We start from the raw sequence: 14088 nt of genomic DNA, 5'->3' as shown, positions 1-14088 counted from the left end.
ACATTTGAGACCCATCCAGTAATTAATCTGCATCAAGTTTGTATTGTTTTTACTTCGGAGTCCACTAACTTTTGCTGATTTGTTGTGCACAAATGTAATTCTGTGATACTTCATAACATTTTAAAAAACAATTATTTGAATTTGGTTTTTACGTTTTGTGAAGTGAAGGCCAATATACTTACTGCCATAAACATGAATTGTAAGCTGGTCGTCCTAATATTAAATAAAAAGGAGCTTCTCACAATGTAACCACTTATTTAACTTTGTTTATAGAGACACAGAAAATATGAAACAGAATTGTAAAATGCATTAAACAAAGCTTTGTAAAAATGGCAACATGTTCTGAAAACATTATTAACTTTTAAGCGCTGACATTTCTCCAAAGAACATTCTGGCAACTTGCATGGCAATGAAAAGAAAAATGTAACACACATATGTTTCTGTAGACCAGAATTGACCATTTTCTTTGGCTTTGAGAACATGATTTCTTTCCCTTTTGAGGTAAAAGAGGCAAGTGATGAGACCATACAAATGCATACACAATGTTGCATATCAAAACTAGTGCTCCTCCAAACTTTTCAGTGCTGTCACATCTGTACAAATGAGTGGTATAAGACATGTAACTAGATTTTTATAAAGTTTTAAGACAATGACATGCCATACTTCTCATGTTACTTCTCAAAACATTCTTTCAACAGGCGAGAATACATAGCATTGTAGAATAGACTGTGTTCTGTTAACCAACCAACTAGCACCATCTGGACAGCGAACTCAGAACATGCATGAAGATCTTGAGAGTGAACACATTTCCCGATCAAAACAAGTTTGAATTTAGTCCTGATATCTGAATGCAGTGACCTCATTGGAAAGACCCACTGACTGAACAAAAACTTTAATCTTTAGTCAGATCTTTAGTCATCCAATCTCTCCAGCCAGATTGTAGGAAAGTGTTAATGCACAGCACTAACCGCAATGTTTCATCATATTTAGAACAGGTGCCACTAGATACACACAACAGCCAGGGAGTGGCAAGTCTGTGCACTAAGGAGTGGGCCTCCTGTTTGGTTTTGTTATGGGTGTATGGGAGGCCTTTTGAAGCCCCCATCAGTCACTGATACTTGTCCTCCTCATCATCTCTCTCAGCGGACTGCGAGAGCTTAAAGTCCTTCTTGTGGAGCGACCTGCAGTGACATAAGATAAAAGTCAGTGTTGATTTTACGATTTATTTGGTAAACAATGAAGGGTAGCTAAATTATGGCTGTTTGACCAGAGAGTTTAATGGCACAAAATACAACTTGCTTCCTGTTGTCCAGAGTATTAATAGAACCCTCCAGATATCCTTTACTTTTTTTTTTATTCACAAGCAACTGCAAATGACTAATTGATTACATTTTCTGAAATATATTTAATATAAATTGGTTTCCCCTTCACCACATTGCTCAAGTCAAACGAGCTGTGAGAACAAAGCATTTCTTTGGCAAGCTCACCTTTCCTGAGATCTGGTGGCATTGTGCAGCTCTTAGCCTTGCCATTGTTTAAAAGTGGCCTCCCCTCTTTCGCCTTGTCTTCTCCTTGTGTGCGACTACTGCCAGTCTCCTGCCAGTCGGTCAGTGCTCTCTGAAAAGAACGGGCCAAACAGTTTGTCATGTCCTTGACCTTCTCTGGACGGCTGCACCAAAACACACGGCACTGGAGCTGCTGACCCTGCTGCTTGCATATGTAGAGGAACACATTTGGCCTCTTTGCGTCCGCCGCACAGTAAGCGATGTCCCGGAGGTAGGTCTTGGTGAGCTGCCGCCCTGTGGCGATCTCCTTCACCTCTACGTAACGAGGCCGCACGACCAAGGCGTGCTCCTTGCCCAGCTTCTCCGAAGCCGGAGATCGCTCCAGCACATGGGAGATGGCGGCCTCGGCCTGCTCCAGGTCCAGGGAGAAGATCTTCTCAGTGCCCAGATAGTGCACCTTGAAGAGGGGGTCGCCGTGTGATAGCGACTGGGTGCGATCATGGCGGAAGCGGTGATGGAAAATGGCGGGCGATTTCCTCAGGGAGCGCATGAGTTGCAGGGGTCGCCCCAGAGACATGGCTGCTGAGAGGCTGGGAACTGAACCCTAAGGATCCCTACAGACATCACAAGAATACAGAAGTCAGTTTCCACATTATTTACAGCTGGGTTCCAAATACCAGGGCTCAACGTTAATGGTTGCCTGGTTGCCCTTGGTTACCAAATTGTTACAAGTGGTAAGTGGCAGCCAGATTTAGTTGGCTTTGGCAACCAAAACCTCACACCTGATTGCCAAGCTGGCCACCACTTTTAACCACTTTAAAAAGTTAACGTTCGGCCCTGGCAAGTAGTCATACTCTTGTAGCCTTGCATTTTGCCTGAACATTGCATTCTGACTGAGTAGCTTGTGGCTTGATGTTCTATGCACATGTTGGTAAGGCTTGGATCCAACGTGACAATCTATAAATAAAAGTAACTGGAACGTGCTGTTCTTTTCTCCATCCTCTCTCTTTTCTTAGCCCCATTCTTTCATCATCTTTCAGATGGTGCTTTGACTAAAGGCCTACTGGCGTTTCAATCTCAGGAAGCCACCATGCTGTTCCACCCCAAATATTTCTGTTTCTCCACACAATAGCCACACACACACACACACACTCTCACTGACACACAAACACACATGTAAGGATGTGGATTTCATTACAGCATAACCTAGGCCTCCTTAAACAGTCTCACAACAACACAACTGTAAAAGACTTTTTATTGAGCATATTGTTGAGTGCATTCATAAATACAGGCTGTGTAGGCTAGGCGTAATCCATACAAGACTCTATACAATTAATATTAAATTGCTAGATATATTTATAGCCTATACAATCTATTCTAAACCATCTCCATTATGATCAGATATTATCGTGGAAGTAAACTAAAATAATTAAATTAATATTGAATTAATTATGTGACTGCAAAATTCACTGTTAACGCTCCTATGGGGAAGTTAAGGAAGAGCCATTTGAGTTTCAAAAGGGAAAGCGGTGAGAAAGTTATCCGTTTTCAACTTCACACATTCCGATCTTGCTCAATAGCCTAAAGCACCACGGCAAAATAATTAAATAGAAAGCTTTATTATGCTACAATAGGCTACTCAATTACTCCGTTCCTAGTATGCTACTTTATCCCGTTCTCCTGCCTCTTTTTTTATGGCGACATCATGGGCTCACTATAGCTCCCCACACAGTTTGAAAAATGCACTCATGCCCACCCTCCCTTGACCTGGACTTATCAGCGGTCGCCTCTCGTGCGCAATATGGTTAAATACGACATGATAAGAGACAGCCTAGACCTAGTATGCACATGTAGTGTGCGTCTCTTTAAAAACATTTTAGATGATAGTTTCCTACAACAATGGGAAACATGAAGCCTAGTAATGAACTCTAGAAATGTTTTTCGGGCAAAATTCGTGAATGACTCAAAAGTGAAAACATAAAATACAGCAGGCTATTGGAGAGAAAAGACGACTAAAAATCAACAACAAACAATTCTCATAGTTACACTGACTACTGTAAACAAAACTGAATAGCATCTTACCAGGTAAATGATCGGATGGGATCCTGGGCTCACGATTCCGTTGTTCTGTCTAAAATCTAGTTAAAACAGCTGGAATACCATGGAACGACACAGTATTTATCGTGTAGCCTATCTGAAAGATATGCAGACTACGTCGGAACAGTTAATGTGTAAAGTATTCACGTTGCCTGACTTTTACTATGTACTTTGCATAGTCTATCGGCACGACCCACTCGCTGAAACATAGTCGCCTGTTCTGCACTCTGCCTCGTGTTGCCGTGACGTTTTATTCGGAGAGGTAGAGTGGAGGTGGGTCAATGCATTCATTTGAAGTGGGTGCAAAGCATGCATTTAGCCTACGGTTAACAGCAATCGGACATCTCAGTGTGAGGATGTCGGGAAAAGAACTTGCTGTTAAAAATGAAATGACCAGGAAAAGTGAAACAATGTGCCAGTAAGACACAATGTGTGACACCATTTACATTAGATAGGCCTGATGATATTTCATCTTATTCAATAGGCTCAGAAATCATATCCTGTTTATCATAGCGACGGTATATCTACAGACTCTTGAATTACAATAACAATTACCCCCCCCCCCCCCCAACGTTGCATAACCCCTTTTAAATATTGTTGCATATATTGGTGTTTCAACATGAACGATCATGTGAAGTGTAATGTTTCCTGTTTTCATGGTGCATTTACCCCAGCATGTCATATTGTTATGACCTTATGCCCAGAGTCATGGGTATTTGCGGTCTGTCCTGGAGGACATTAAGTCACTCTCACATGATGCAGCAATACAGGAGTGCGGCCCCGCAAATATGGTAAAAATGTGGCTGGATAAACATTGGCAGAGTGGGATGGAAGTTGATGAATTACTCAAAATGTATTCTTGTCTTGTGATGGCGTCATCACTGTGACTGACCAGCTGACAAAAATAGGCAAAGACGGAGAAAATTGTGGGATGTTGAGGGGTGGCAGATTTATATAGAGGGTGAAGGGAAAATAATATTGTATAAATCAATAACAATAAATCAGCAGTCCAGTCAATCCTGGATGTAGTAGACCCTGGCCCTACCTGAAGCTACACCCTATTAACACACGGTATGAAAGCTGTTCCTGTCCTATATGCAAAGCAAATGCTTGTTTGTGCGTCATAGGTAGCACCATCCACTGGCTAATTTGTTTATCACATGTGCTAAGTAAACATGTTCATAAACATTATGCAAGTACTTTGTCTTTCATTAAAAAAAAACTTTTTGCAATAGATTTTTTCAAGTACATTGTGGTGCTTCCTGTGCAAGTTTGTCCAAGGCATCTCCGTCAAAGCGCAGAAAGTGGCGTCTTTCTGTAACTGTGAGGTCCTCCCCACCTTTAGCAATATAAAAGTCTATGAGCGGTGTGTTGCCTCTCATCTCTGTCAACATAATTGCACAGTGTTGTTCCTTTCCCACCTAAACACAGAGATAAGAGTTTACCAGCAACCACTAATCATGTATCCAACAGCATTTTCCCAGCAATCATAAAGCATCAACCCTTGCATGCATTATTTACAAGTCAAACCAATTCAATTCGATTTAATATTTTATCTTGTTACAACAGAAACAAAACCACAAAACATAATTCATCCAGTGTGCACTTTGTAGATGGAGATGGTTATGTGTCTTATGGGTGTGCACTTTGATGGAGATGGTTATGTGTCTTATGGGTGTGCACTTTGATGGAGATGGTTATGTGTGTGACATGGGCGAATGAGGAGAAGTGTGTTCTGATCCGCCTCACCTTTGCCACTGTACTTAAAAGTGCTCTCCCAACTCCTTTTCCTGTGAGGTAAAAAGGGGAAAAAAGTAGACATTTAGAAAGGCTACCGAATCTTGCTCTCTTATCATGCACTGTTGAATAATAGAATAAATATATTAACATACAATTTAGTGAAGGTTTTACCTCTGCATTCAGGCATGACATAGAAATCTCCCAAATACACTGCCCTCCCATTCCAAGTGCAGTAGGCATTTGTAAAGAGAGTATATGCAACAGTTGTCTGGCCTGAAGTGAGACAGACACACACAGAGGTCCGCTGTTAAGTAGTATTATGTTACAATAGACATCTGTCTATTGTAACATAATACTACTTAAGGCACACAATAAAACACATCTGTGTATATAATATCATCTACTTCTGCATTTTCTATGGGAAGGTCCAAGGATCTAATAAAACAATTGACTTCAATGTTTCCCCGCAGGTGCGTAATAACTCAGTGCTATAAACTGTATCCAAATATGTTTATACTCAAAAACATATTAGTAATGCTACATGCTTTATATTGCTTTTCTGCCATTAAATATCACACAAATGTGGTGTCCCCAATGTGACTCTCAAAATGTCACTCCAAAATGATTACACTGAATATAGAGCCCTGAGAAAAATAAAAGATGTGCTTCGTTTGATTTACTGCCATGCCATAAAGAGTGCAATGGCCTTCTGAAAGTAACAAAAGGTGTGGCCACAGGACTAGGGATTACTTATTACAGAGATGACTTCTCTGATACTGACCTTTGCTCAAGCTTTATACATTCTAAACATATTTGCAAGGTTGTGTCAAAACATTTGGAGACGAAGATTGTACTCTTATTCTAGCCTGGCTAGCGCCACCACTTCTCAATGAGACGTGGTCTGGGAACCAAACGTTAATTTTCTCGTATTTGAAAAAAATGCCCAGATCCGTTTATTGGGTGCCACGGATGTCTATCAAATGTGTCTGTGCATAGCTCATCATCGTCTGTTCTGTGATTGGTTCCCTATCTCAGGCAAAAATTTGCTCCATGGTCTCCAGGCTGCCTTAGCAGCGTGAATCAAATCGCGCGCAAGGCAGCATGGGAACACCCAGGCTACTCTTATTCATATGAAGTGGAGATAGAACGTGTCCAAATTTTCTTTTACAGGTCCTTTCATCTGTAGTCAACAACCTTTCAAAGATGATGTTGTAAATCATTGTTGCCACTAGTTTCAGAAGAAATTCTATGGTCTTATCATAATATATGGAGTACGATCAGTGTAGCAATGCACAATGTCCAGTAAACTGACTCCTGGTCAGTTTTATGTTGGCTAATATCACTTCTTCATATTTTATCATTTTATGAGCAGTCTATATATGTTTCCATTGCTGCTGTACTGATATGAAAATGAACAGAGTGTTAAGTTTTCAGTGATAGGCCTTTAAGTGTGATAAGTAAAAAAGTAGGCCTACACCAAAGGAACACAATGTGCAGACAAAACATGAAAGGCAAGTTGACACAATTGAATTATCTAACTTATAATATTAGTACAGGAAAATCATGTTGAGCATGGAATGCATTGTGGTCACATTATTAAATAGCCTATCCTCATCGGATATAAACCTATGAAATCTCAGTTAGGCTATGTTTATTCAGATGACATGCACTTGGCTCTGGTGATGTTTCTGATCAAGAGAGTGCTGCCAGATTTACCTTCCCAAGTCTTACAATATGCTGGTACTTCTGCAATGAGGCACTGAAGGAAAGGAGTTTCACAGAAAAGGTCCTGCTTCAACTCTGAAATGCAAGCAAAAATATAGTTAGGCATAGCCTATGATCAAATTTCCATTCAGTATGAAATCATTCTGTAAACCCAAAGTAGTTCTCTGATCCAGAACAACATTCACCTTCCCTGGATATCTGCAAATCAGGTGACTTTTCAAGAAGAGACAGCTCCTGCACACACAGGTGGATACAAATTAACGTTTGTGACAGCCTCAAAGGTCAAAATAGTAACATTTAGTTCAAGAACTAACCGTGACCATGCGGAAAACATCTTTGAAGTCATCGGGCTTAGGGGGACGAATTCTGAAATCCATTTTAAAACTAGGCTACTACTAAACTACTCCTAGGCTACACAGACAGTAAAAGAAACACTGGGTAGGCTAAAGTTTCTCCATAGGCTACAAGATTCAAGATATGCAAATTCACCGGCAGTTCTCTAGCCTACACGAATTCGAAAGAGCTTCTTAGAAATCAATATGTCACCAAATATACGCACATTTCGGTACTTTGGTTTATGGGGTGTTTTTCTCAATGGTTAGAAGAGTTTCAATCTCAAGATTTAATCTAATAAATCCGAAAATTCATAGACTTTGGTATTTTGAGTCTGGATAATATTTTTTTAGATATTCGACGTATACTGTGCGCGTCTATTGGTGCATATTGACGCTCTCGAACATAAGCTTTAGGTTCACTTCTACACTAGGCAGTTATTCTTCAGGTTCAAAGGACGAGTCTTGCGTTGGTCTGTAATTGTATCATCTCCAAATGGATTTCACTATTCGGGCTGCTACACCAGAAGATTGTAAAGACATATCTCGGATGATAATAGTAAGTTAAACAGCAAAGAGCGGACCGTTTAGCACGAGGTCATGGTATGTGTGACATATGCACGCGTGCATGCATGCACCCATTGAAGTGAACATATTGCAAAGAATAAGTTTCCCCTCATCTTTTCTCTGAACTTTCAGGAATTGGCTGACTATGAAAAAATGTCCGACCAGGTCAAGATATCTCATGAAGGTGCCAGTTTATCCATTTTATAGCGACTTTAGGTAGCCTAATTTAATCAAATCATGTTCACGGAAAAAAATAACATTTTTTTAACAGATGAAAAGGCTAAAAAAGTCGAGTTTTATGTTTTTGTGTTTCATTTGTCCAGTGCTGAAACAGGACGGCTTCTGTCAAAATCCCTTCTACCACTGTCTCATTGCAGAGGTGCCAGAGGAACACAAAACTAAAGATGGTAAACATTAACAATATTCCATGCAAGCAGCTAAGGTTCAAAGGAAACCAAAGAGCCACTCCAAACATTACCATCTCAGAGAGATACTATGATGTCAATATTTCTATAGTTACAGCAGGGAAAATAAGTCAACATTTTTTTCAGTAAGTATACTTCTAGTGAGGCTATTCGCATGAACTTTTCACCAGACACTAGTATTAACTTAGGCCAGGGGTCTCAAACTCAAATGAGCTGGGGGCCAATTCTGCCAACGTCATCTGATTGGAGGGCCGGCTATTTCTGAAAATGCAATGTTCTTTTTTTCAAATACCACACAAAACTGCAAACAGAAAGTGCAAGTGTTTTTATCTAGTTTTAGACACCTGTGCTAGCAACCTTAGCTTATAAATAAAATAATAATAAAATAAATATTAATACAAATTATAAAATAAATGAAAAACATAAAACAGGTATGTGTGTGTGTTTTCACACCAAATAAAAAATATTTCCTAAACTTTTTTTAAACCTGGCAAACTAGGCATCAGGGTTAAGAAAGCAACACCATTGGATTTTTATATCAAAATTTCAAAAGGCCATGGCTTGAAAGTAGTCAGAGATAAAGTCCTACTGTAAATGTAAAAATCTTTAGTAAAACAAAAGTTTATGAAGGGGGTAAATTTACCCATGTAATTTGTCACTGGATGGCAAGCACCTCAAATTATGCACCTTTCAGTAAATACTGGATGAACATATTTAAGCAGGTTTACTTTCCTTTTTTCATATTACCTACATAACAAATTAACAGGAAAACACCTAAGATGTATACCAACACCTAAGATGTTGTGGTTTAGTAATTACTACAATATAAGCCTACAATAAAGTATTCTGGTCAAACAGTTCCTATCGCGGGTAATCTGCAGTACCCAGAAGTTCGCATCATATTGCGGGTGACTTTGTAGTTCTTTAGAGCCCTATTTCTACTAGCCCTGCTGTCTGTACCACATCCATTACGGACACTATCATCACGATTACCACTGCAACTTCCAAGCTATGTGGGGCAGAGGGTCGAAACAAGCATGGTATGCTTAGTGGACACCGTTGTATACACGCCCTCCATTCACAGGCGCGCCGTGACTATCACTGTCATAGACGATCGATCATAATCTCCAAAAGGATATTCTCCTTCAGAATTAGAATAGGTGAATAACATAGCTTACCTAAGACTTCATCACACGTGAACGTTTTTCAACATTTGGTGTAGGCCTGTTTCTGCTTAATTTCTGCAACACTATGGCCTGCATCGCTTCCGCGTCATTACAAATGCACGTCTTTGTGTTTCTCGCGTGTAATACAAGTATTTCCTGAAAACTTTGCGCAGCGATTTTGGGTTTGAATCAAGCTCTGGATGTCTTGCACATAGTGGAGCAGAGTAGGCCTACAAATGAGACCTGGATCTATCGTCTATTTTAATCAGTATCGTTGTTTGTCGCAATTAATAGCCTCAAGGGCCAGATTACATTATTATTTTGTCATAAATTGGGACAAATTGGGACGGAATTGGGCAGGACGCGGGCCGGATTTGGCCCGCGGGCCGGGTGTTTGAGACCCCTGAGTTAGGCAATCCACACATAAAAATATCCAAACATTAATGTCATTAAGTAGAGTTATGAGTAAAAAATTGGAATGCCACAGGAAAAAAAGTACACGCCTGAACACGCCTGCTGAAATTTCTTAAATACTTTGTGGAAAAGCCTTTATTTGTAATGAGAGCTTCAAGGCATTTCCTGTATGACTAATCAGTCGCAGTATTCAGGTGTGATTTTGGCCCATTTTTTTAAACAGATAGTCTTTTAAAGTTGAAGATTCCAGGGGTCCCTCTTATATATACTGATCTTTAGATAACTTCCAAAACTGTTCAATTGGATTTAAGTCAGGGCCTTGATTTCCTTTCTCTGAAACCAATTGAGAGTTTCCTTTGCTGAATGCTTTGGATCATTGTCCTGCTGGAAGGTCTAGCCATGTCTCATCCTCATTGTCCTGGTGGATGGCAAGATTCTCCCAGAAAAAATGGCTCCATCCATCATTCCTTCAACTGTATGAAGTCTGCCAGTACCATGAGATGAAAAACAGTCCCTCACCGTGATGCCTCCACCTCCAAACCTCACTGTTGGTATGGAATTTTTAGGGTGATGCACAGTGCCATTGCAGGGTGATGCACAGTGCCGTCTCTTCCAAATATGGTGTGTAGTATGACATCCAAAAAGTTAAATTTTGCTCTTGCCTGAATACATTCTCTCAGTATTTCATAGTCTTGTCCGAATGTTGTGTAGCAAACTTTCAACGAGCTTCGACATGTTTTTTTTTCCAGTAATATAGTCATGCGGGGTGAGCGTGCATAGAGGCCATGGCTGTGGAGTGCATTACCTATGATTTTCTCTCTAACAATTAAACCTGCTGCTTCCAAGTCTTTCTGGAGCTTTCTCCGATTGGTCCTTGGCTCTAGGATACACTACATTAGTCTACATTTCTGACTATACTTCTGACTTCCTGGTCAGAAATCTTGTGAGGAGATCCTGTGCATGGCCGATTGATGATGCAGTGATGTTCCTTCCAGATAATGGCTCCAATACTGCTAAGGATGATTCTGAAGTTTCGAAATGCATCTGTAACCAGTTCAATCGATATGTTTTGCAACAATATTGTAGCAAAGGTCTTGGAAGAGCTCTTTGCTTTTACCCATCATGAAATGTTTCTTGTGTGACACCTTGGTAATGAAAAACCTTTTTATAGCTCATCAATATGTACTAACCCTTCTTATATTAATTTGCACATATATGAGGGATAATTACTCTCTAACTATGTATAGATTCCAGCTTGTTCCTTGCCATTCCTTGCCTTTGTGTACTGCTTTTTCTTAGCGTGTTCAATACTTTTTCCCTGTGTCATTCCACGTTTTTACTCATAACTCTACTTATGGACATTAATGTTGGGATTTTTTAATATGTGTGGATTACCTAAGTTAATACTAATGTCTGGAGAAAATTTCATGTGAATAGCCTCACTGGAAGTATACTTACTGAAAAAATGTTGACGTGTTCAATACATGTACTTATTTTCCCCCGCTGTATATAATACCTCTATGATATTCTATAAGACCTATACCTCTACCTTGCCTTAGTGTCCTTATGTATAGCCTACAGTATTATAGTACTTATATAGTATGTCCCAAAATACTATAAGATTAATTGTAGATTTATATTATTCCTATAAGATTACTATATTTTACCCTAAAATACTTGAACTAAGATTCCTTAGTTCCTTTTTGTTAGACTATCCTACGGATGCCTCATCCCATGAAATATACGACCAGCCCTGCAGCGTGGGCTTACCTATGATTCAATAAAAAATATAGACCTTGTGTATTCAGAATTCATTTATACAGTATATTATTTACAATTGTAATTAGAATATTTCCCTATAGGTGCGAATAAGGACATGCTTATTATTTATTGATCTATGGCATCCCGTCTTGCCCTTTTCACTCCATGATTCTCTCAAATCATTTTTTAACTATATACTCAATATGGATCCAAGTCAGTATGCCTTCAATGAGCTAAACTTGACTTGTTAAAGGCAACTCTTTTAACACTTCACTTCCCCTATCATTGTTTTTGCGATTTTCTCTCTTGTGATAAACACACAAGAGCATGATGACTGAGATTGGCAGACAGGAAGTCAACAACCTCATTCAGATTGTGACAGGCAACATGTTAGCAAACTTGGATACTTACATTTATATTAACATTCATTCATTTGCCAGACGCGTTTATCCAAAGCGACTTACAGCAATGTAAACTACATGTAAGCTATTAAAATTTAAGCATTTTAACATTTAAGCTACAGAGCTACAGCTACAGCAATAGACTTATAGAAGAGTACTTCTATAGAAGATAGAAGTACTTAGCATCAGACAGATACTAGGGTGGACAAAATTATGCATCCTCTGCATCTCAATGTGTACATCTAGGGTAAATCTGGGTACATGGGTTAAGATTATCCTGATAGGAGATTGTGTAATTTGATATCTTTATGAATCCCCATGCAGGACACGTCAAGGTTGGCTACGGCCTATTCTTCTATACCTATAGCACATGGAAAGGCAGGTGTGTTTATTTGGAGGATCTCTATGTCATGCCAGAATTTCGAGGTAAACAATTTTTTTTTAGTAAATTATGTGCATGCTTCATTTGAAGTGTATGAGTGTGTGTGATATTAGACACGAGGTTTGTCAAAGTTGCTTTCCTTCCTTTTTCCCAGGTAAAGGGATTGGGAAAGCACTGATGAGCTCAGTGGCCAGAGTAAGTTTGCTTGACCTTTATTACACATGACCTACACTGCCATTTTAATGAGAACTGCAGAAGGCTCTAACATGTTGTATCTATATATCTTTATTTGTGTTTGTCTGTTCATCCAAATTGTATTCGTTCAAAAATCATTTGAAATTTGAAGTCTAATTGAATTAACTTCAATTCAACTTCTGCTGATGCCTCAAGAATGACGGTGACATTGTGGTTCTGATGCTCCCTTGAGGTCAAATGATATATTTGCAAAGCGTCTGAGCCTTTTCCACCAGCAGAGAACAGGCCCAGTTCACTCTCCAGATGCTGAACCATTTGGAGTATTTTGACCAAAAATAAATTGGTTTGGAACCTGAAAAATTAGTTTGGTGGTGGTGGCACCAAAATATAGCTGTTTTTTTCCTGTGGTCCTCTGATTCTATTGCTCAGTTATGTACAATAACACCCCCTGTTGATGACTTATCCTTGGTTCTGTTTAAAACTGGTGGGACTGTGGGCTAGTTCACTAGAGACCAGGAAGATTCAAAGAATCCAGTAGGACCAAGCGAATGCGACTCTGTTATTGGGAAGATCTTTACTGCCTTATAGTTTATGAGGTTATGTTATCAGTTTGCACTATGACTTGTGAAATACAGTGCTGTAGGAACATATATAACCAGAACAGTAACTCAGAGACAACATAAAATGTGTGTTGGAATGTAGAGTGTTGGGTGCTGCAGTTTCTTGTTCTCAGACGTGGTACTGGCCTGACTCAAAGTGAATTTTGTTGGCACAGGTGGGCAAGGAGCAGCAGTGTGCCCGCTTGCAACTGTCTGTTCTGGACTGGAACACTCCCTCAATGGACTTCTACATTGCCAAGGGTGCTCAGAACCTCACCAAGAGTGAAGGGTGGCACTTCCTTCGTTTCGACGGGGAAGCGCTGGACAAGCTTGCAGAAGAGGCCCCGAAGAAGTAATACTTAAGGAATCTTAGCTGTGAGGATTTTGTTGTGACTGTGTGTGTTTAGCCAGCTATGTTCCTTTCATACTTTACATCATTGTTAGTAACTGTAAGTGGGCAGTTCCAGCGTTATGGATGTGACAATTGGACTCATATTGGTAAACAAAATGCCTAAGAGTGGGGGCAAAATTAGTATCAGTGAATTAATTTGCATAACTTTTAATGCAACCTCTGTCCTCTGAATACTGAGAAATCCTCAAATTTCATATAATCAATTTCATCCTAAGAATACAAGGCATTTTATCAGCGTTATGGATGTGACATGAAATGTGACATGAAATTTTTTTTCTTTTACCGTCATCAATTTTGGTCAGTGATTCCCGGGTTACTGAAACACCAGGGAACATGAAACTTGGTGGCCACTCCCCTGAATAACTAG

At 39.6% G+C, this 14088-nt stretch overlaps 3 protein-coding genes across 4 annotated transcripts; 1 reads left to right on the top strand and 2 right to left on the bottom strand.

Moving 5' to 3' along the window:
- Positions 1-246: 246 nt before the first annotated feature.
- si:dkey-19b23.8 lies at positions 247-4119 on the bottom strand. The gene is made up of 3 exons (XM_048236330.1): positions 3588-4119; positions 1488-2119; positions 247-1181 (listed from the first exon to the last, which is right to left on the bottom strand). Exons 2-3 carry the CDS (start codon positions 2080-2082, stop codon positions 1105-1107), a joined length of 672 nt encoding a protein of 223 aa, XP_048092287.1. The 5' UTR covers positions 2083-2119; positions 3588-4119; the 3' UTR covers positions 247-1104.
- A 412-nt stretch (positions 4120-4531) lies between these two features.
- LOC125289055 (thialysine N-epsilon-acetyltransferase-like) lies at positions 4532-7533 on the bottom strand. Of its 2 annotated transcripts, XM_048235726.1 has the most exons (6): positions 7382-7529; positions 7253-7301; positions 7059-7142; positions 5514-5615; positions 5352-5392; positions 4532-5023 (listed from the first exon to the last, which is right to left on the bottom strand). In XM_048235726.1, exons 1-6 carry the CDS (start codon positions 7442-7444, stop codon positions 4844-4846), a joined length of 519 nt encoding a protein of 172 aa, XP_048091683.1. In that variant the 5' UTR covers positions 7445-7529; the 3' UTR covers positions 4532-4843. The 2 variants fall into 2 exon arrangements, with proteins under 2 accessions (XP_048091683.1, XP_048091690.1); XM_048235733.1 differs by lacking the exon at positions 5514-5615 and having other exon boundaries at positions 7382-7533.
- A 141-nt stretch (positions 7534-7674) lies between these two features.
- Positions 7675-13859, top strand: LOC125289042 (thialysine N-epsilon-acetyltransferase-like). Its single transcript, XM_048235716.1, has 6 exons — positions 7675-7958; positions 8099-8150; positions 8290-8373; positions 12458-12559; positions 12670-12710; positions 13486-13859. The coding sequence occupies exons 1-6, from the start codon at positions 7896-7898 to the stop codon at positions 13663-13665; spliced, it is 522 nt and encodes a 173-aa protein (XP_048091673.1). The 5' UTR covers positions 7675-7895; the 3' UTR covers positions 13666-13859.
- The last annotated feature ends 229 nt before the right edge of the window (positions 13860-14088 follow it).

The sequence above is a fragment of the Alosa alosa genome, chromosome 2, assembly GCF_017589495.1.
Source record: "Alosa alosa isolate M-15738 ecotype Scorff River chromosome 2, AALO_Geno_1.1, whole genome shotgun sequence".
NCBI classification, from domain to species: domain Eukaryota; kingdom Metazoa; phylum Chordata; class Actinopteri; order Clupeiformes; family Clupeidae; genus Alosa; species Alosa alosa.
The sequence above is the reverse complement of the archived record's forward strand: the minus strand, read 5'-3'. Positions and strand labels throughout refer to the sequence as shown.

What these genes read in the sequence shown, in the direction of transcription:
- si:dkey-19b23.8 (XM_048236330.1), bottom strand. Translation starts at nt 2,082, where the DNA reads ATGTCTCTGGGGCGACCCCTGCAACTCATGCGCTCCCTGAGGAAATCG. An exon ending in GCCACCAGATCTCAGGAAAG is followed by an intron (nt 1,182 to 1,487) that starts GTGAGCTTGCCA and finishes ATGTCACTGCAG; the next exon opens with GTCGCTCCACAAGAAGGACT.
- LOC125289055 (XM_048235726.1), bottom strand. Translation starts at nt 7,444, where the DNA reads ATGGATTTCAGAATTCGTCCCCCTAAGCCCGATGACTTCAAAGATGTT. An exon ending in ATATTGTAAGACTTGGGAAG is followed by an intron (nt 5,616 to 7,058) that starts GTAAATCTGGCA and finishes GTCTCACTTCAG; the next exon opens with GCCAGACAACTGTTGCATAT. An exon ending in TTTTAAGTACAGTGGCAAAG is followed by an intron (nt 5,024 to 5,351) that starts GTGAGGCGGATC and finishes CTCTGTGTTTAG; the next exon opens with GTGGGAAAGGAACAACACTG.
- LOC125289042 (XM_048235716.1), top strand. Translation starts at nt 7,896, where the DNA reads ATGGATTTCACTATTCGGGCTGCTACACCAGAAGATTGTAAAGACATA. An exon ending in TGTCATGCCAGAATTTCGAG is followed by an intron (nt 12,560 to 12,669) that starts GTAAACAATTTT and finishes CCTTTTTCCCAG; the next exon opens with GTAAAGGGATTGGGAAAGCA. An exon ending in TGATGAGCTCAGTGGCCAGA is followed by an intron (nt 12,711 to 13,485) that starts GTAAGTTTGCTT and finishes TTGTTGGCACAG; the next exon opens with GTGGGCAAGGAGCAGCAGTG.